We start from the raw sequence: 19,856 nt of genomic DNA, 5'->3' as shown, positions 1-19,856 counted from the left end.
CCATTTTGCAACATTTTTTCTTTTGTTTCATTACTGAACACCTATTACAGGAACAGTCCCACCATAGGCAGTAGTGATTCAGAAATGAATGACACAGACTGTCCGGCAGGTGTTCACAATGGGTGAGGATAGAGAGGGGATAATGTGTAGGGATAGGGGTGTGAGTGTGGAGGAATATTTAGGGCTGCGGATATGTGTGTGTGCATATAGGAGTATGTTGAGTTGTATGTGTGTGTCCACGCAAGTAGGGATATACGTGGGGTGGGGTACATAGGGATGGATCTGTAGGGTGAGGAGTATATAGGGATGAGTTAATAGGGAGCTAAGGCTAGGGAGGGTTGTGTACGAGGAAGGGATATATAAGGATACGTGTATGGTGGGTGGGATATATAGGGATGTGTATAGTGGGGTAGGAGTATGTAAGGAAGGATTTATATGGAGGTAGGAGTAAGTAAGGACAGGTAGGGGGTATAAGTCTGTAGGGTTGTGGAGGGGGAGGGGCAGGTAGCAATACATAGGGGTAGGGGTACCAGTGAGTGTGCAGGGGGATAGCCGTATGTAGGAGTATGTGTTGGGCGTCCATAGGACTGTGATATATTGGATCTCATTCTCAAATTTCTGAAACATGTGAAAAACAAGAAAGAGAAGGAGGTTAATGATTTATTGAGCAGTCTTGTATTTTTCCCTAGGGACCTTTTTCTAGCCTCCGAGAAAAGGACAGCCCACCCAGCTCTGAGCCACAACCCAGCACAGCCCCACCCACAGCCCGTGCTTGCTGCAGCCTGACCGCAGAGCCCACCCTCCCTGCAGGCTAGGGGAGGGTGTTGGGGGAGGGGCAGAGCAGGAGTGGGGGAGGGGCAGTACCCACCTTTCGCACTGTGTGCCTGTGTATCCGGGTTTGCAGAAGCATCTTACGTTTCCCCCATTCACAACACAGCCAGTGGCAAAGCTTAAAGGAAGACAGAAAAAAGCCTCAGTAAAAATATAAATCGATAGTCCTTGTGCTCGTTATCTTTTTTTTTTTTTTTGCTACAACGCACTGACTTGCATTAAATGGAAACAGACACCAAGACTCTGGTTGCTTTTTATATGAAGAAAAATGTGTCCATTAAGACGTGTATAGATAATGATGAATTATTTCAGCTCACACTGGGCATATCTTGGTAAATAAGGATTGGAGGCATTTATTTGGTTTTATTTTCGGCTTAGAGAAATACATTCCTTCACTTGAGACAGAGCAAAGTAACTCACTTTGAAAGAGATGATTACAACAGCATTTTTCCAGGAATAACAAAGAAGGAATAAAACAAGTCTAGGCAGAAAAAAAGAACAGAGAGTTCTGATTCTTCAAAAAATTTTCCTCCTTGTTTATTCTATTTCCTTCATATTGGGCACATTATCTCCCACAGAGAAAAGGTGCCAGGCCAGAGGGACCAAGGTACAGAGCAATCTTGCCCATCTAGATAGTTCTGTGGGCACAATCATCGGTGATCTTTACATTTCTGAAATCAAGTTGTGGCATTCTGATTCTCCTTTTTGTCCTGAACTAGTGCATATTTGAGAAGCTTTTTTTTTTTTTTTTTTTTTTTTTTATTAAGTGAGCAGATCATGAAAAAACTCTGTTGCCTTGAGGGATGTCTATGAACATTACACCCTAGTAAATCTGAGGGAAAGTAACTCCATTTATCACTTGCTGATAAGAGAATTCTTATTTAGGAAGCTTCTCTTGGCCTAGTAGATGGATAGAGTTATACTTCTAGAGGGACAGTTAGAAATTTGTCAACAGCATGAATATCGCTGGAGGGAGAATTAGATAAAAACAGTGTTTCACTGATAAATCTGAGGAACCGTGCATTACTTCAACTGCATGAAAGCCAGAAGCTGGCCTTCGTGATAACAATATGCTTTGCAACCAAAGATGAAAAGTCTTCCCCGAGTACCACGTGAAAATCTACTCCTCTGGCTTCTGTTCCAACAAGTCTAGGCAAGTATCAAGTGATAAATCCCTTTGCAAATCAAGCCCCAGGACAGGACCGGTTTAAGGAGTATCAAATACCCAGAGAGCAAAACAGGATGCCCGTTTCCAACATACATCTTCAGAAAAGCCACAGCTGGGCAGCGACTTCTGCTAACGTGGCCAATTTCTCCGATACTGGTCTGATATTAATCAGCCTAGTGGTCTGCACTTGTTCCTGAGTGAGCGTGCTGCCTACACTCTTAGCGGCATCTTCCTGATTTTCCAATCAACTCTTGCTTTGTTGCTGTGTTGTTTTGCTTGGACCCACCGCTAACGTGTCACAATGGGCAAGAATAGGATGAGGTACCAAGCCCAAATAGAATATGAGTTACCATGGAATACAAGTGTCAGCTTGCCACCTATGTAATGGATCTGCCCTGCTGGAGCCTGAATGACAGGTCACATCCTTCCGTGGGTCAGAACTGGCTTGTGGCTTCCAACACACAGGATAAATCCAGTGCCTCACTAGAGCCTGCAAGGTCCTATGGGGTCTGAACCCTGGGGGCCCCGCCCAACTCGCCTCCTGGCCCTTTCTCCTGCAATGCACTCCAGCTGCCTCCTTATTCCCCCAACACATCATCACAGAGGCTGTCTAGTCTTTTCCTTGCCTTAGACCTTCATTGCTGAGACACTACCTAACTTACTCCATTTCATTGTTCCCTGCTCCTTGCTCAGAAAACCCTCCTACTCCTCTGTAAAGAGTCTGCTCACTCACCACCAATCACATAACCCTGTTATCAACTGCATAGCCCATCTTAATCTGAAATTATGCTTATTTATTTGTGCATTTATTTCCTGAGTGTGACAACTGCCCCTGCCCACATTCTCCAGGGGAAGCCTCGTGAGACAAAGGAGACTTTGCCAGTATGCTTTACTGTAGTCTCCCCAGCACCTAGAGAACACCGGCTCCTAGCCGCGTATTGGGCGCTTAGTAAATAATGTTCAGCTATTAAACGAAGAGTGAAAGGAAAGAGGAAATGGAAAAACGCCCAAGTGTATACTTGGAAAACTGTTTTGTTTGTTTTGCTTTTGGTTTGCACTTTCGTGTGTTCTTTTTAAAATGTAACTGCTCTACTGAGCTATAATTCACATACTATACCACTCGCCCATTTCGAGTATACAACTCCATGGTGTTTAGCAGATTCACAGAGTTGCACAAACTATCCGGCATGATAGATTTTAAAATATCTCCATCATCCCAAAAAGAAATCCCACCCCCTTAGCCGTCACTTCCCGTGTCCCCCGACTCCCCACCCCCAATCCCAGGCAACCACCAAACCATTTCCTGTCTCTACAGGTTATTTTCAAGCTCTCCCAGTACCTGTTTGAGTGCGGACACGGGCAGACGCTACAGGATCCCTGGACGGCGTTCCCATAGTGACCCTCCTTGCAGCGCTCACAGTGTTCTCCCGCGGTGTTGTGTTGGCAGTTCTTGGGACAGAGGAACACGCAATTAACAGCAGCCGATTACACTGATTATTATTAAGGTCACTACCACCTTCATTCCCCACACAATTATAACTCAGGTCCTCTGATTGTACAGTCATATCAGTCCACGAATGGTATATTTTTCCCGTCAATCCAATTATTGTTGGTGCTAAAAAATATATATATATATGTATGTGTGTGTGTGTATATATATATATATATATATATATATATATGCATATATATATATATGCATATATATATATATATATATTCTTCCATCTGCTTTTTGGGGCTTGCATTTGGAAGATGAAATGCAGGAAGAACAGCTGCATCCAGACTCACTCTAATGTTTCATAGCTGTACTGTCTTGGGCAAGAAACTTTACCTCTGAGCCTCCATGTTTTTTATAAATCAATTTTATTGAATGAATGATTATACACATTCTAGTTCTCTTAAGATGTATCACTGAAATAATACCCACTTTTCGAGGTTGCTGGGAGGATTGTAAAAAGAGCCTCAGCAAAATGTCAACCCCCATCCTCTTCCCCTAAGAACAGCTTCTATGAAAATTAACTTGATATTGCTTGTAAATCACGTAATGACCACATACTAAAGAGGAATATAGTCATTAAGTTTAACATGTGGAATTTGTTAAAACAAAAAAGCTGCCCCGTATCAGAAGAAAGCCCTCAGTTTAATTCCAGCATCTCAAATAAGCAAGATAAGGGGCGCCTGGGTGGCTCAGTGGGTTAAGCCTCTGCCTTCGGCCCAGGTCATGATCCCAGGGTCCTGGGATCGAGCCCCGCATCAGGCTCTCTGCTCAGCAGGGAGCCTGCTTCCCCCTCTCTCTCTGCCTGCCTCCCTGCCTACTTGTGATTATCTCTCTCTCCCTCTCTCAAATAAAAAAATTTAAAAAAAAGCAAGATAAGTTGTGTGTTTACATAAATCCAATTATTTTCATGTCAAAGTCAATGTCTACGGAAAGCTGTCCTTCAGTAAAGCATTGAGATGAGGCAACTTTCCAACTAAGCAGTCCAATGAGACAAATCCTAGAGAACTGTATCAAAGTTGTTTATTTTGTGGGATTTTTAGCCCCCTGTGACATTTCTTGGTTTTACTCTAGTAACAAATATCTGAATGAACAAAATTATCCAGGAAAACTCCCCTTATTGTGGGCAATTGATAATTCAGAGATACTCTGAATTACACAAGATACTCTTGTGTTAATTATATGGCCTGGAGTAAGGATAATATTTTAAAAATTGCTCACAAATCTTACCTCTGTATGCAGAGATGGGGCTTGGTAGGAAACTTTAATGGATGTGAGTTTTCAAGAATATCTGAAGCCAGGTTGTGAGAAACAACCCACATGTGTATCCTAAGTGGGCGTGGTCCTGCTCAGAATGTGAGATATAATGTCCCTTCCTCATCACGTCATCTGTTTGTTCAGCTTAAACAGATCCATCCTTCATGAACCTTTGCATAACGGCCAATTACACAAGCCACTAAGATGTTAAGACATCTTTGGCTATCTTTTCCAGATATGAAATCGCACTAGACACACAAAGGAGGCTGCTCACATGTTAACATGGGATCATCTCCAGAAAACTCATCCCGGCCCTGAATCCTTCCCTCTTCTCCCACATGTGCCCACCGTGGAGGCTTCTCCCGCAGGCCTGGAGGCTGGGAACAAGTCCACGCTGCCGGTTACCGGACCCACAGACCGGTCTCTCCTTCACCTTTCCCTTGTCCACTGTCCTGCCTCCCTCACAAAAGTCATTCTATTGAACTAATTATTTACCTCTCCCCTTTAGTTTCCTTCCTTGTTAAACTCGAAATGGTGATCTTAAAGAAGAATAAGGCTGCTGAATCGATACATGCTAATCCTGTATCTGATCTGAAAACATTGGGACGCGAGGAAGTAGAGAAACGAGAATTGCAACGGGGCCATCTGCGTCCTACTGAAAACGCCCCGGACTCTGGTCCTCCTAGGGAGTGGGGAGAAGATTGTAGAAAGGGGTGAGAACCTGTGTTGCTTGATAAGGTCCCGTAAGAATGTCTGAGACAGCCCCACCCTCAGCCGAGAGCATCTACCCTGGAAGGTGTCCTTCTCAGTCCTGCAAACTGCAGACATTTGCCTGTCAAGTTTCCTTGCGGTTCACAGCAAATAAATAAATGAGTGAATGGATGAATGAATGAATGAATGAGTCTACATCTACTCCCACAGCACATGCTCTCCTAGCTCCATCTAACACCCAACATCCACTGGGCATTTACTCTGTGTCCACCCATGCTAAGTACTAGGGTTGCAAAGACAGATCGGCACCCTGACCAGGGAGCAGACAGGACCCTGTGAGTGGACATGTTCAATATAACGTGGAAAATGCGATGATCTCCGTGTGCCAGCATCTCACAAGAGCAAGAGGGACCTCCAGGAAGAGCTTCTGGAGGTGATGATGCCTCCTGCGTGGAGGAGAATGGGAGAGGAGTTGGCTGGGTAGAGAAATGAAGGGAGGGCCCGCCGGGCAGGGGAACAGTGGACACAGCAGCTTAGTGTTGCAGGAGCCTGGCAGGGTATACAGGCAACATGAAGCCACTGGTATTCTGGAGGGTGAAGGACAAAGTGGGGCGGACGTAGCTGGACACAGCACACACCCAGGATGTGGGAGTCTGGCCGGGAGCCTCGGGAGAGCCCTGTGTCGGCTGTGAGCTTCAGATAAGTCATGCTGGGGGCTCAAGCAGCAGAGAGTAAAAAATGAAAGAAAACCAAAGGCAGAGGAAGGAAAGAACATGGGAACAGCGAAGTAGATGAGGTGTGATGGACAGAGTGAAAAGTGAGTGGAGTTGGAGAGAGGTGGAGACACGGGGAGAAAGCTGGCAAAGAGAAGAGGGAGTGGCAGGGCCTCAGCAAAGAGAAGGGGCCTGTCCCTGCAGGTCCTTTGGGCTGACGGTGCCCACGATACACATGGCCTGCTGCTCCTGGACACACGCGGCTTAATCGGCAAGGACCCCGGCAACTTTCTCTCCAGACTTCAAAGGTTATTCTTGAAATGACATGGAGATTTGTGTGTGTGTGTGTGAAGGTCCCAGATTTTAGAAACTGACTTTGGATGCTGAGCGGTGAAGGCCAGTCTGCAGAGGAACCAGCCTATTTGACGGTGACAAGCACGTGATCTCGTCATTACTGCTCTTTGAGAAGGAGGGCTGCATCCCTGGCTCCCACGCAATGCGCATCCCCCACCCCACCCCCCCCAGAGCAGTGGCAGCACTCAGAGCCTGCCACTGAGCAGTAAGTAAAGTGAGTGCAGGCAGGGCCTCTGGGCCTCTTTGTGTGTGTGTGTGTGTGTGTGTGTGTGTGTGTGTGTGTGTGCGCGCGCGCGCGCGCGCAGCGGGGGGGGGGGGCACATTCCCCAGGGACAGCAGGCCTCGGAAGAGTGGGGATTATGTTGTATGGTTTTAACCACACCATTTAGTTCAGTACCTCCCACAATAGCAAATGCTCAGTAAAGGTTTCCTGAATGAATTCTTTCTAGAGACCATATGGCCATTAGGGACAAGTGAAGACAGAGCTACAAAGAAAGGAAATGGGAAAGAAAATCTTCCTGTTTGATTAAAACAGAGGAATTATGACTCACCAGTGATCCTCTCACTGGGAGAATGGACTACACAGAGCGCCTGCTTTGTTCTTTGGCAGCTTTTATAAAGTAGACTCGACATCTAGCGACGGTTTGGTAACAAGATAAATATTTATTTTAAATTAAAGCATCTACCTGTGTTACACACAGCATACAGTACGAAGCATAAACTATCATAAAAGAATACTTAGGAGCTGAAAAATCGTCTTTCCCAATGTCTTTTATTCCTTCTGAATTTACAAAGTTAAAGTCCTATGGAATATCCTATCAGGCTCTTTACAACAATGTCCTGTCCTGGCCTGTCCCATCTTGCAAAGGAAACAGTTCCCTGGGACATGTTGAACTTGGCTTAATACAGTCTAGGAACTCAAGGAGTTGAAACACACTCTTGATGCATTACACAATGCAAAGGAAATCTGTGCCAGAAGAATGTATTTCCAAAGAGCACCCCATAAGTAGGGGCTTGTGTGTCTGGGGGTACTGATTCTCTCTCCTTTCTCTGTCACTGTCCATTCTCCTTCAAGGTAGGGAGGCCCTGGCTCCCAGGGATGAAAGAGAGGAAGGCAGAATAAACCATGTCTAAAAAGGATACAAAAGAAAAATTTCCTGAGAATCTAATTTTGAATAGGAAATATTTTTTAAAAAATATTCTCAAAGAAGATTGTTTTCCAGGGGATAAGCCATAGACAGCAAGGACTCCCTTAACCTGTCTTCCTATATAAGCCCGCTTTGACTTGGCGCCCATGGAAGATCGGTGTTTGAGTGACTTTGAATGCCCCTTAAGCCTTTCTTAGCATCTTCTCCCCCACTATATACTTGGGGTCTACGGCTCTTTTGACGGCTCCTGCTACTTCCTGCCACTCCCACCAAATGGGGGCCCAAAGTGGTGGCTCTGCTTTGCTATCTTCCAGCAAGAATGAAGTCTCAGGATGTACCCACTACAACACTCAACGAAGCAGAGACGGAGAGGCTAACGTGTAATTTCCCTGTTCACAAAAGGACTTCTCTGACGGCACGTGTGAAAATGGAGGAAACAGTAGAGTATGAACTATTTCAGCCTGATCACACTGGAGTCTCCTACGTTTACAGAGCAACCTCTGTTTAGTGGCAAATGGGACATTTGATGTCTCAGGGCCCAGGAGAGTGGTGGTGGGCGGGGGAGGGGACAGAGAGACACAGACTGCCTGCGAGTAGCTCTAGACTATCAGTTTACTCACGATACATATTCCGGAGCCATCCTGACATCGACTGGAATGTCCGTTGCAATTGCAGGGAACACATCGTCTGGTATACGGGCCTTCGTTATCCCGATAGTATCCGGGGCTACAACCCTATTTTTCAAACAAAGCATTTAGTCAATATAAAGAAAGAATTATTATCCAAACCATGTGACAGTTCTGACTGTCAAGCGTTCACTAATGCAGTCTTTTGTCCCTTAGCTGGTGTGTAGATTTCTACTTTCAAACACTGGCTGGTCCACTGGCTCTCTACCTCAGGTGCTACCTTGTTTCCACACCACGGCAGGAGTGTGTGCTTGTGCCAGAGCGGGAGACAGGTAGGGGGACGTCAGAGAAAGGGGAGGAGTGTGGAAATGGTTTCCTCTCCTTCAACTGATTTAGGGCGAATGGAGGGGAGGAGGGATGGAGGAGTAAACAGGGTCAGGATCTCAGTCTTTAGCAGGAGGGTCTCTAAGAAAATCCCTTCAAGTTCAAGTTCTCTTTTGGTAGGCATTCGCCCTCCAAGGGTGGGTTTGGACTGGAGGGGAAGGCAGTGTGGAAGGAAGGATTAATGAGTCTTCATTTGGATTGACGTGATAATGGCAGAACAGGACTCAAGTGTGATAATGGCAGAACAGGACTCACGTCACCGCCATGCACTGGTCTAGGGACAACAGGGAACCCTGGGGAGAGGAACACGCGTTCTCTACAGAACCCTGCAGGGGTGTTCAGTTCTGATAGGACACATGAAGACCCAGCTGGAGGGAATCCCATTGAGCTGGTCTTCTTCTCTAGTTCAATACTCCTTTGACTATTTCTATTTCTACACATTGTCTCTTCCCAGGACAAGTTAATATTTTTCATATGGACGAAAGGAATTACAGTTTACTTTTGATGAACTGATATTAAAAAAAAAAATTCTAGTTAAGAATGCCCCCAATAGAAAAAGAAACAACTCTTCCAACACCAGCCACTAAAAATTATTTAGATTTCTGTCTTTAAAGAGAGTCATAGACATTTTGCTTATTTTGGCAGATTGAATCAGAACACTGATTAAAACCAAATGCTGTGCCCAGTTTCTTTAATGACCTCCTCATATGCCCTATCTAAAATATCCAGAAAAATAATATTTCAAGATCAAACATCTTTTATCTAATCCTCTTTAAACAGCACTAAGTCTGTAAGACTCTGAAGCTATACTCAAGGGAAATTTTTGAATGAACTGTCCATTCTCATTTATTCAAAGTTTCTACCTGGTCAGGTGGGAAAGAGGAAGCAGCTAACCTGATAGGGCTGGAGAAAAAAAAGCCTCATGTACTCCCCCGAGTGGAATATCTCAGTTTCTGATTGGAGCCTCTCCCCAAATTACCAATTACTACACATTGTACACAGTAAGATTATAATTCCCAATATATTTTTCCCTTCAGCTATTAGAAACCATGTTTAGGCAAAAGAAGCTATTGCAAAAAATGAGATTGCTTTATGTGTTATATGAATAGGCTTGTCTACGGGAGAATCGAAGTATGAAAGGAATGTTCTTTAATTGAAAACACGACTGAGAGATACGTTCGAACAAAAGTCAGCCACTGGTGGTGTGATCATATCTACAAGCAAATATTCTCTGCTACTAAGTACCTCTTAATTACCACCATATATCATGTTACATGCTTATGAAACAATCATATTTGGTAAAGAACAAATTATCCAAATAAATAAATAAATATATGTGGTTCATTTATGACAACATGCCTGAGTAAAAAGCCTTAATTAAACATGCTTTGGAGGGAAGATAGTCCATCCTGATTAAAACTAAACCACCCACCCTAATTTGCTTTGGATTAGAAACAGAAAAAGTCCCCTGCAAGAGTTCTGTAACTATCACATGACTCTTAGGGAGAACATTTGTCAGTTACTGAAATATAATCATTTTCTCACCTCTGTAAAGCTCACAGATTGTACTGAAGACTTACCCTACATGAAAATGAATGTATCCTAATATACTATTTCAGTCAAACGGTTTAGCAACTATTTTTTTAAGGACAACTTTTCAGGATAACTTTTCCAATAAACTTCTCCAGTACAAATGAGAAAATTATGTCCCTATCAGGTTTTCAGGGTTATTTCAGTAGACATAGGATCTATGTCTCTGAGTAGACATGTAAATATCCAGAAAGTTGAGAGAGAGAGAGAGAGAGAGAGAGAGAGAGAGAGAGAGAGAAAGCGAGTGCACAGAATTTATGAGTGTTTAATGCCTGGCAAATTGAAGCATGTCTTGTTAGGTATTATACAAACTTGATCTCATCACTTTTCGTAAACACGGATTTCACTGATTCTTGTGGTTTACTTTTTAGGTAAATTTCCTTCCAAGAAGAATCTGGAGGTCTACAGGCTTTGGACTTTTTTGTCTTAGGGGTTGGGTTACTCTCAAAAGGCAAAGTTTCATAGGGTACTAACGTCCCGCAAATGTTCAGACTCTGAGCTGCCTGGGCATTTCCAGGTGGGTTGATGTTTACAGGGTTTGCGGTTAACAGCCCAGGAGAGCAATCTGTCAGGCACCCTAATAAACACTGTCAGTCAATGGGACAGGGAGGCTCTGGGCCCCTCCCCCAGCCCACCCAGAACTCATTCATCCCCTTCACTTCAAATGTCACAAAGCTAAGAACCCTTCCCCATCCCAAACCAGAACGTAAGAGGGGATGATGTTACCTGGCTGGGTTTAAAGTCCGCATGACTTGCTTGCAGATGACTTTGACCTGGAGGCCGAAGAAACGCTAGCCTCTGCTGCTGCGAATTATATCCCAGACACTGCCCCAGGGCTGCCCCCAGGATCCATAGCCACCCAGCGCTCCTGGCTGACCACCTCACTGCTGGTGGCATCCTGGTCCCTGGGCGTCCTGCTGGCTGCGCGCAAGCCTGCCTCTTCCTCTTATACCTGCGCTTCCTACTCAGTGCCCAGGCCCGCCTGACTCAGGTGAGGCAGGCTGTCTGCGGCAGGAGGCCCCACCTGTAAACTTCACCCATGAGTCAGCCAGTGAGAGAGCACACATAACAGTCCCACAGGGAAGCACGCCGCTCTGTAATTCCTGCGAGGTGGGGCACACACCACCTTCTACCCACTTCACCCCGCAGACGCAGACGGCACTGGCCGATCAGAGCAGCTGCAAATCACAGGCTGAGTCATGCGCAGAGAACACGCCCTGGGCAGGAGGCTGGTAATGGAGAGGTTCCACTCCTTCCCTGGGGCTATGATTTTATTTAGGTGGGCCAGAAATGAGATAGGAGGAAGGGGGTGGGTGGGAAGAAGAAGGGTGCAGCCACCTGTGGACTACATGTAACAAGACAGAAGTCTCCAGAAAACCGGCACAGGTGATGTTTGCAGGTTAAAAAAGGAACTGGAGTTCAGATCCCCTGGGGGCTTTCTGCTTCTGAGGGGTGAGGACAGAAAGGGAAGGATGTTGCTGAATGTACACCCGCGGGGTGTAGGGAATAAGCTGAGTGACAATGTTTGCTATTTCCTAATAACTGCACCAAACATTGTGCTTTCTCTCCTCCCATACTTACAGCTTGAGATATGAAACGGTTTCATTTTATGGCACCTTTTAATCATCTGAGGACAAGTCAGACTGGCTGGGCCTCACTCACATGAAGGAAGGTCTGCTGGGAGCTAGGAAATTGGGCCGCAACTTCCCCTGGAAGAATCAGGACATTCTCTGGGCTCTAAGTCTATCAGCAGCGGGTGTCGCAGGGACTCTCTGTTCAAGAACAGCCTGAGAACCCCAGGTCACCCAATGGGAAGGCAGTGTCTCAAATCCTGGGACGCTCCTTTCGAGTTCCCAGAAAGTCCTGATTTCAACAACCCTCAGGATCGCTCGAGTGCCTGTGGCTTTCCTGTGGAATTTGAGATGTTTGTGATTTCTTTTTCCTATTTAATACCTGGAGGCGGTCCGGGGAAGACAGAAGCTTGAGCCCAGTGGACACCTGTCTGCTGGGCAGAGTGCTGCGGACCATCTGGGCAGCAGTGCCGGGCGGCAGACAAGAGGGCCAGCCACGGCAGTCCCGCGGGGTAGGCTTACAGGGGAGGAGAGCTTCCTACCTGGCATGAGTCACCAGTGTAGTGAGGGGGGCAGGCACACATCTCGACGTTGTGTGCTCTGCGCCCACTTCCTGTGTCCGAGGCCTCTTCCAGCCCCACCCCGCTCAGAGAGAGCCGCTGCGTCTCGGTGAAGTAGAGGCCTCGGAGGCGCATGTCTTCCAGGCTGGACAGAACCATCATCAGCTCTTCCCGGGTCACCGGGCCGCCGCTGCTGGCGTGTCTGAAGTTTCCCTACAAGTGAAAACAGAGAGACAAGGTTTCCCCTCGGCAGGCTCACTTCTGCGGGGTTTCAGAGAGACAGACACCCAGCACAAGTCAAAGGGAAGACATTTACAGGGCATATGGGAGAATAGACTAGAATAGACAAAAATAAAATAAAATAAATAAGTAAAAGATAGTGGATTTGTAATTCAGAAGTCAGGTGCCCTGGGTTATTCCCAAGAAGAGAGTGCCATATGAAAGGGGAAAAATGAAAGCAGGAAATAATGAATAAAATGAAATGAGACTTCCCAGTGTTATTTTTATTTTAAAATGTACTTCTGTGTGTGCAAGCAAACACTGAGCGAGAATGATATAGGAAAGAGGCAAGTGGAAGGTCACTGGGTCATGCAGTTAGATCACTCATTAAACACACATAATTGGGACAGGAAACTCAATCTTTTCTTGCACACACATATTTATGTTATTTTACTTTACTCTTACTATGGTAAAAAACACACAACATAAAATTCACCATCTCAACCATTTTGAAGTGTATTTTTAAGTGTAATAGTGTTAATTATATTCATATTGTTGTACAACCGATCTCTAGAACGTTATCATCTGGCAAAACAGAAACTCTGTTACCTATTAAGCAATAACTCTCATTTCCTCCTCCCCCCCCTTCCTGGCAACCACCATTCCACTTTCTGATTTTATGAATCTGACTGCTTCAAATACCTCGTCTAAGTGGACTCGTGCAGTATTTGTCTTTTTGTGACTGGCTTATTTCGCTTGGCATAATGTCATCCCCTTACGTCCGAGCATCTGTCTAGCTAGAACTATCATGTTCCAGCATGTGACAGGGTTACATAGTGTTCCAATAGATGTATATACCATATTTGCTTTATCCATTCATCTGCCAATAGACATTTCAGCTGTTTCTACCTCTGACCTACTGCGAACAGTGCTGCAGTGAACATGGGTGCACAAATAGCACTTCAAAACCCTGTGTCCAATTTTTTGGATATACAGCCAGAAGGAGGATTGCTGGACCATATGGTCATTCGACCTTTAAATTTTTGAGGAGCCTCAATACTGTTTTCCACAGTGTTTCCACTGTCTTATAGCCTCACCAACAGTGCACAGGTGTTCCGATATCTGCACACTCTCCCCAACACCTGTTATTCTGTTTTTTATTATTTTTTTTAAATAGGAGCCATTTCAACGACCATAAGGTAGTATCTCATTGTGGTTTTGATTTGCATTTCTCTAATGATTAGTGATATTGAACATCGTTTCATATATAATCTTTATATTCTGCTGCCTCCTTTAAATTTGGTTTCCACATCTCTTTAACAGACATAGTAATACCTAATCTCTCAGGACTATGATGAAGAGTAAAGCAAATTAAATAATATAGTGTATATAAAGTGTTCAGCCCAGTGCCTAGCATGTAGTTGACATTCAATAAATGGTAACTATTGTTATTTACATATAAATATGATAGGAATAGGAGTTTAGTTTAAATTTTTAACAGCTTAAGATGTGATTTACATACAGTAATGGTCCTTTATTTTAAGTATACAATTTTTAGTAAATTTACAGAAGTGTATAATCATCACAATACAGTTTCACATTTTCACCCCCTAGAAAAAGAACTTTTGTGCCCATTTGTAGTTACTACCTATTCCCAAACAACCACTATCTATATTCAGCCCTTATATATTTGCCCATGCTGGACCATTTATGTAAATATGGACTGGATTTCAATGGTCCACAAAAACTGCTTCTATTTGCTTCATTTCATCCCTGCTGTATTGCAGTTGTCTTTTAAATCAGAAGGAAAAAAAGTTACAAACAAAAGATATATTTTTACTGCCCCTTATATTTACTTATGTTGTTACCTTTACTAATGCTCTTCATTTCTAATATGTATTGAAGCCATTGTCTATTAGTGTCTTTTCATTTCAGTCTAAAGAGTCCCGTTAGTATTTCTTACAAGGAGGGCTGGTTAGCGCTGAATTCTCTTGGTTTTGTTTATAATGTAATGTCTTCCTTTCTCCTCCATCTTTGAAGGACATTTTGTTGTATATGTAATTCTTTGTTGACAGTGTGTTTCTTCTAGCACATTGAATGCCATCCCATTGTCTTCTGATTTCCATGGGTTCCAGTGAATGGTCAGTTGTCTACCTTATTGAGCACCTTGGATGTGCATTGCTTCTCTCCCACTGCTTTTAAGATTCTTTCTTTGTCTTTCAGACCCTTTACTATGATGTTTCTGTGTGTGGATCTCTTGCATTTATCCTACTTGGAGATTGTTGAGCTTGGATGTATAGATTAATGATTTTCATCAAATCTGAGAAATTTTCAGCCATTATTTCTTTAAATATTGTTTCTCTTCCTTTCTCTCTCTCTCCTCTTCTTCTGGTACTCGAATTATGCATATGCTGTGCACTTGACTCTGTCTCACATGTCTTTCAGGGTCTTTGTTTTTCCTCATTCTTTGTACTTTCTGTTCTTCAGACTAATCTCAGTTGACCTTCAAATTTGCTGCTCTTTCTTTTGCCTGCTCAACTCTGTTGTTGAGCACTTGTCTTAGCTCTGGTTGCCATAGGAAAATACCATAGACTCAATGGCTTAAACATGAGAAATCTATTTTCTCACAATTCTGGAGGTTAGAAGTACCAGATCAAGATGCCAACCAGTTTCGTCCCTGGTCAGAACTCTCTTGCTAGCTTACAGATGGTTGCCAACTCACTGTCTTACTTAGTTGACAGAGAGTTTTCCAGGATCTCCTCTTACAAGGACATTGATTCTATCGGATCACGGTTCTACCCTCATGATCTTATTTAACCTTAATGACTTCTTTGTTCCAAATATACTCAAAGTAGAGATCAGAGTTTCAACACAAAAATTTGGAGAGAACACAATTCAGTCCATAGCAGCCTTTTTAGGGAAATCTTCATTTCATTTATTGCAATTTTCAACCTCAGAATTTCTATTTGGTTCTTTTTAATAATTTCTATTTCAATACTGTTATTTTCTATTTGGTGAGACATTGTTCTCTTATTTTCCTTTAGTTCTTTAGATGTGGTGTTCTTTAGTTCTTTGATGTATATAGATTTAAAGTCTTTCTGTATAAGTCCAATGTCTTGGCTTCCTCAGAGACAGTTTATGGTTATTGCCATTTACCCCATGGATGGACCATGCTTTCCTATTTCTTTTACACATCTCCAAAAACTTTTTATTTATTTATTTATTTATGACAGCTGGGCATTTAACATAATGTAATGTGGCAACTCAGGAAATCATATTTATTCCCCTCCCCAGAATTTGTTGCTGTTAGTGTTTACTATTGTTGGTGGTATCTTTGCTTAATGACTTTTCTGAATGAATTCTGTAAAGTCTGTATTCTTTGTCATATATGGCTGCTAAAGTCTCTGATTGGTTAGCTTAGTGGTCAGCTAGTGACTGGACACAGATTTCTTTAAATGCCTAAAACCAAAGTCCCCAGTCATTGCAAAAGGGTTCTGTGGGTATGTTGAAGGACCCGTCAACACTCAGCCAGGCAGCTAACAACTCTGCTTTAGCCCTTCACTTCCTGCTTGCTCAGAGCCTCAAGATGAGTCAGAGGTGAGGGCTTAGGGTCTTGTCAGGTGAGTCAGAGGTGAGGGATTAGGGCCTTTCCTGAGCATGCACATCCTTATGTGTGGCCTTCTACCTTTCTAAGATTGTGTTGAAGATTTGCAAAGCCCCTATGTATGCCTTGTCCCCAGCCTTTTATTTTAAGCTTTGTGATTAGCCTATTATTATCTCCAGCTGTTACCTATCACCTCAGTCAGCTATGAAGTTAAGGAGCTACCTCTAAATGTTTTCAATGACAGCCCTAAGGGAAAGGCTTTTCATTTTGGGAAAGCTCCAAAAGTCAGATCAAACAAAGACAGCCTTGGAAGGAGCATCTTCCAGAAAACCTTCCAACGGGTCAAATTATGACAGTTCTCTGGGAGTGAGGCTTTGCATAAGCTCCAATGCCACTCTGTCTCCCTTGGCGGCTGCTGGGCTACTGGCTTTCCCCTTGCTGGTAGGCTACTGCTTTTCAAGGCTACTGTGAAGATATGGTTGGGGGATGAGTACAGAGCAAACTGACTGCCACAGAGCCTGAGGTTCTTACCAAGATTCAGCCAGTTTTCTTGATTAAACACTCTTCAGATTGCTGTGAGCCTGTGGTCAATTTCCAGAGCTCTAGATAGTCGATTCTAACCATTTTTGCCAATTTTCTCATTGCTTTACTGAAAGAGAGAATTTAGTGGACGTTCCCACCCCACCATTTTTGCTGGCATGGCTGCTCTCATAGAAACAGGATCACATGCTCTTCAATACATTCATCCCAAGCATTTGTTGGCCACTGAGGAAGGCATGAGGATGACAGGGAGCTACCTCATAGCATTTGCAAGCTCACGGGGTTTGTAAGACAAAGATAGTTACCTCTAAGACAGGGGAGACTGTGCTAAGTGCCATAGAGATAGTATAAACAAAGCCCAATGGGGATGAAACTCTGTATATTTTATATAACTTATATTTTAAATGTATATATACAAATTATATATACATAAATATAATTAACATTTTAAATTCATAACATTAAAAAATCATAATTGCTTGAAAGAACTAATGTGTAGAACAAAAGAGGATCATCAAGAACGATTTTGGGGGGCACCTGGGTAGCTCAGTCGGTTAAGCAATGGCCTTCAGCTCAGGTCGCGATCCCAGGGTCCTGGGATCTAGTCCCACATTGGGCTCACCTGCTCTCTGGGGAGCGTGCTTCTCCCTCCCCTTCTGTCTACTACTTACCCTCTTGTGCTCTCTCTCTCTCTCTCTGTGTGTGTCAAATAAATAAATAAAATCTTTTAAAAAAAGGAACGATTTTTTTTGTATGTGTTTCCTTTACCTCCACCACCTGCACACGCACATGATACAGCCGGTCTGGTCGTGGGTTACTTGGTTCCTTGTAGACGATGGACATGTGCTGACCCTGTGTAAAGAAAAACATCAGTGCCATGGTTGAGATATTCTGAGCTTTATAATCCATAAGAACAAATTTCTGTGACTGCATTATATGGAATACTCAATTCTAATAAATAGTGAAATGAACGGACTGGCAAAAGGATTAGTGAATGGAAACAGGAAAATAATACCTAATATAGTGCATGTTCACAAAGAGGAAACCAGGAAAATTCCCTTGACGGAAAGTGGCTAAAAAGATGGATTATTATTATTCCTGTTTTACAAAAACCATGCTTCACAATCAATGTATGAGGTGCATTTCCATTGCTGCTGACAGGACCAGACTTTGGTAGCAAGAAACTGCTTCTTCGGTGGGTAAGTTCATGAGGAGGGCAGGGTGGACGGAAGGGCTGGCAGGCTGTGTAAATGGCGAGCCGTGGAGCTGCCACAGGCAAGAGGGAGGGCCCTGCAGCCCACTCCCCGTGAGATCCAGCTTCGTTCACTCTTGGCTCCTGAACCCCCCTCTCCATAAAAAGGGCTCTTTAAGGACTCCTAACAGGGCATAATGGGAAGGTCAACACCCACCATGAGCAACTCCACCCCAAACCCGCACACAAAAACCCTAGCTTTTCTGTTACAGCCCCAAGCCCAAAAGTGTTCCACATGCTAGCGCTGGTGTTTCAGAAAAAAGACCATTCTCTGCCACCCCAAATCACTGAAAACCTTCATTTAAGAAACATGCCCCACAGGCTTTTAATTATAGTGGTTTGGAACAAAGCAGCAGAGTGAAGGTTTCAGGAGCCTAAATTATTTTCCATGTTCGGAGGTAAAATTCAGGAGAAATTCTGGTCATTGAGTTCTGTGAATTCCAACCGTTTGCACAATAAACTCTTTGACAATAAGTACTGGTGTACTAATGGCCCGAGCTGGAGGTATTCTGAAAAAAAAAAAAAAAAAAAAAAAAAGTAGGAAACTGAACTACAGCACTGCCAGGCTGGTATTTCTATGGTGGAGCTCTTTTCCCTCTAAAATCTCTGGTGTTTCATTTTCAAGACGTCTGACAAAGGTTCCTCGTAGTTTTTAAAACAACAGTTCAACAAATTTGGGTGCCAATAAAAACAAAACACAACACAGCAGCGCCTAAACACAAAAACCTACTAGAATGCCAGGCTCTCAGCTGTGACAAGATGTGTGAGACTTGCTAGTCCCTGTCTTATGGTGAATGACACGCAAACAGAAACCCTCAGGAAGCTGTAATTGCACTGCCTTAACCACAGCACTAAAACCAGAAACAGAATCAAGTTCAGGCTCAGACACCTCAACCTGTGTTCAAGATACTGGGCCCTGGATGGCTAGAGGTTCAGAGCAGAATGTGACATGGACCCTGCCCTCAAGGAATTTCTAGATTGCAGTTCTAGATCATGTGGCTGGTACACAGTGTACAGATGTCACTTCTCTTCTCAAAAAAACCAAAGTGGCTCCCTACTGTCAACATGAACTCATATTCCTTAGCATAGCGCTAGATATCCTCCTTCCTACCCTTCTGGGCTTGTTTTCTACGACTCGGGAATCACTGACAATGCAGCCAAGTGGGACAGGTCACCCCTTGGGCACGGCCCCTCTGCCTTGGTTTATTTTTTTTCTTTGCCCCCAGAAGGGCGCTTCTCCTGTCAAGTCCCTGCTGAATGGTCTGGCTCAAAATTAACCCTTTCCATGAAGCCTTCTGAGGGTTTCTCAACCACATAAGCCCCAACTCAGACCCCAATTCTCACAGAGTCTTATTTGAACTGCACCTCAAATACAGTTTTGTTCAGTGGATTGTAGCTACGTGTCTATTTCTTCCATCTCCCCTCTTAGCTCACACTTGAGTGAAGGACAGGGATCAGCTGTCCTTCATGAGCCCAGCGATGTGGCCTTGCCAACAGGAAGGCCACAACAATGTTCTGAGTGTCTCAAAAACACTGGTGAGACAAAATTGAAAGATAGAGACATTTAAAAAAATTTAACATGAAGTAATAACTTAGAAGAAGCAAGCATGAGATATTGTTATGTTCTTTGGGAACAGAAACAAGAGAAACCATGGGGGTTGGATGGGGAGGGGAAGCAGGATCCAGAGAAGGGGCTTACCTATGTTCAACGTCCCTTTCCATTTCTACAAAATATTGGAAATGACTTAATCCAATTGGTTTATAGGCTATTTATCAAGATGCCCTAAAGTTGGATCAGCAACCAACGGCAACTACTATTTCCAGCTACTT

General features: G+C 43.8%; 1 protein-coding gene across 3 annotated transcripts in view; it reads right to left on the bottom strand.

Moving 5' to 3' along the window:
- Nucleotides 1-19,856, bottom strand: part of LOC111142476 (laminin subunit alpha 3) — a 271,036-nt gene that overhangs the window by 66,701 nt on the left and 184,479 nt on the right. The window contains exons 37-41 of one of the 3 annotated variants that reach the window (XM_022495666.1): nucleotides 17,543-17,626; nucleotides 12,394-12,624; nucleotides 8,301-8,414; nucleotides 3,339-3,448; nucleotides 869-949 (exon numbers count right to left, since the gene is read on the bottom strand). In XM_022495666.1, the coding sequence (XP_022351374.1) occupies nucleotides 869-949; nucleotides 3,339-3,448; nucleotides 8,301-8,414; nucleotides 12,394-12,624; nucleotides 17,543-17,626 (620 nt within the window). Of the gene's footprint in view, nucleotides 1-868; nucleotides 950-3,338; nucleotides 3,449-8,300; nucleotides 8,415-11,006; nucleotides 11,196-12,393; nucleotides 12,625-17,542; nucleotides 17,627-19,856 lie in introns of those variants that run through there. The other 2 variants (XM_022495669.1, XM_022495667.1) reach the window with 2 other exon arrangements.

Source organism: Enhydra lutris, unplaced genomic scaffold (genome assembly GCF_002288905.1).
Source record: "Enhydra lutris kenyoni isolate GAN:26980312 unplaced genomic scaffold, ASM228890v2 scaffoldscaffold8, whole genome shotgun sequence".
Classification (NCBI taxonomy): Eukaryota; Metazoa; Chordata; class Mammalia; order Carnivora; family Mustelidae; genus Enhydra; species Enhydra lutris.
This window is presented reverse-complemented; position numbering and strand designations above follow the sequence as displayed.